This window comes from Clytia hemisphaerica, unplaced genomic scaffold (assembly GCF_902728285.1).
Source record: "Clytia hemisphaerica strain Z4C2 unplaced genomic scaffold, Clytia hemisphaerica genome assembly, whole genome shotgun sequence".
NCBI lineage: Eukaryota > Metazoa > Cnidaria > Hydrozoa > Leptothecata > Clytiidae > Clytia > Clytia hemisphaerica.
This window is the reverse complement of record NW_027104297.1, coordinates 1,424,552-1,426,346: the sequence shown is the minus strand read 5'-3', so window position 1 is coordinate 1,426,346 and position 1,795 is coordinate 1,424,552. Positions and strand designations below refer to the sequence as shown.

At 44.9% G+C, this 1,795-nt stretch overlaps 1 protein-coding gene across 1 annotated transcript; it reads right to left on the bottom strand.

Moving 5' to 3' along the window:
* Positions 1 to 306: 306 nt before the first annotated feature.
* On the bottom strand, positions 307 to 900 carry LOC136817253 (uncharacterized). Its single transcript, XM_067073586.1, has one exon. The coding sequence runs from the start codon at positions 898 to 900 to the stop codon at positions 307 to 309; it is 594 nt and encodes a 197-aa protein (XP_066929687.1).
* Positions 901 to 1,795: the final 895 nt, after the last annotated feature.

The following is a 1,795-nucleotide window of genomic DNA, read 5'->3' as shown; positions in this document are numbered from 1 at the left end:
GAGAGATCTCGTCGTCCCAACTCTTGTGTTCAGCACATATTTGTTGTAGCAGTTGTTTTGCCGGCAAAACGAACGGACCACCGATTCTAAGGGGATCATACACCTAACTGATGGATGCCAAAATGCCTCGTCTGCTGAAAGGAGTGTCTTTCAATACGATTCGAAAACAAAAGGAGTCTGTCTCGACACACCAACTGACTCCAAGGGCTCTTTCGATAGGTAGAGACTGGATTGAGAGGTCAACGTCTTTGATTCCTTTTGCACTGATGTCAGCTGGGATTTCGTCTAGCACATCTCTTGAGCTGCTCATGAATTGGGTGAGATTGAAATCTCCGGCTGCACACATTCCTTTGATGTTGCGTTGGAGCTTGACGGTTGGTTGGTTGGGGAGTGTGTTCCTCCGAATAAATGAACACACATCATATAATCTTCGGGTTCTGCATCAAGATTACCTTCCGGCCACCAAATGAAACGTAGCATGTCTTGCTGTTCAACGGGTACTCTGACTTGATGAAACATGCTTTCGATATCTGCAACTAACGCAATTTGCTCTTCTCGAAATCTTGACAGTACTCCCGCAATCTTATTCGTAAGATCTGGTCCTTGCAGAAACATCGAGTTAAGCGAAACACCACCGTAAGTCGCACTGCAATCGAAAACGACTCGTATCTTTTCTGGCTTTTTGGGATGGTAGACTCCGTGGTGTGGTAGGTACCAAGTCTTTCCTTCGATACTCTCGCTTGTAACTTTCTTGGCGTACGATTTATCGAAGAGTTTGTTCATGAAGGTGCAATAATCGTTGTATATCCTTTTGTCTTTCTGAAGTTTATGTTTGAGACTGCGTGCACGTTTGACAGCTTGGATCCTATTATTCGGAACTTGTACGTCAGGATTCTTCATTGGCAATGGAAGCTCGTAATGTCCATCGATGAACTTCACCTCGAGGAATTGCTTATCACATGGTCACATGGTTTTGATGATTCGGAGAAATCCCTGTGTAGCATCTGTAGCATCGTTTCTTTCAGCCCGACTTCTTTGATCTTATCTTCAAAGACAAAACGTGTTGGTCTCTTGTCTACGGAGAACGCGATAAAGTTGCATCTTGTTGATGGTTGGCTTGAAGAATTGGTGACGATTGGCCCAGTGACACACCATCCCAAAGCCGATCGGAAGGCATACGGTCCATCATCCTGGCATGGAATTACTTTTATTGGTTCTAGGACACGTGGGCGATTTCCTCCGATGAGAAGTCCAACATCTAGATCGTCATCGTCTCTTCGAAGCTTACTTAGAGACGGAATTTCATCTTTGTCTACTAGGATGAAAGATCTACGATACGTCTTTGGAAGTTGGATCTTGGTCTTGTGGTCGAAATGTGATGATATCTGGAGATTGTTGATACTTCGACACGATTCGGTGATGACACCATTCATCGTTTGGATGGAGATCGAAGTTGATACAGATGGAGCTTTCAGCTGCTCAAGTAACTTTTCGTGGATGAAGGTCCCTTGACTACCAGTGTCCAGCAACGCTTTGGTGATGACAACGACGTCAGATGATGGATGTGTTATTCGAACTAACACCACGTTGAGACTGGTGGCTTCCATGTTAAGCTTCGCGAAGGATACAACGAGTGGAGGTGAAACTTCAGAAGAGAGTTGGTCAGGTACTGGCTGTTGGGTCTGTTCAGACGGTTCTTGATTGGCATTCTTTCTTTCAGGTGGTTTTGGTCTTCTCCAGTATCCAAGCAACCCTGTAGGATGATCACCTTTACAAGTTTCACGCTTCCTTTTCC

Bases quoted from the DNA above. Each gene is read 5' to 3' on its own strand.
- LOC136817253 (XM_067073586.1), bottom strand. From the start codon at position 900: ATGAAGAATCCTGACGTACAAGTTCCGAATAATAGGATCCAAGCTGTC.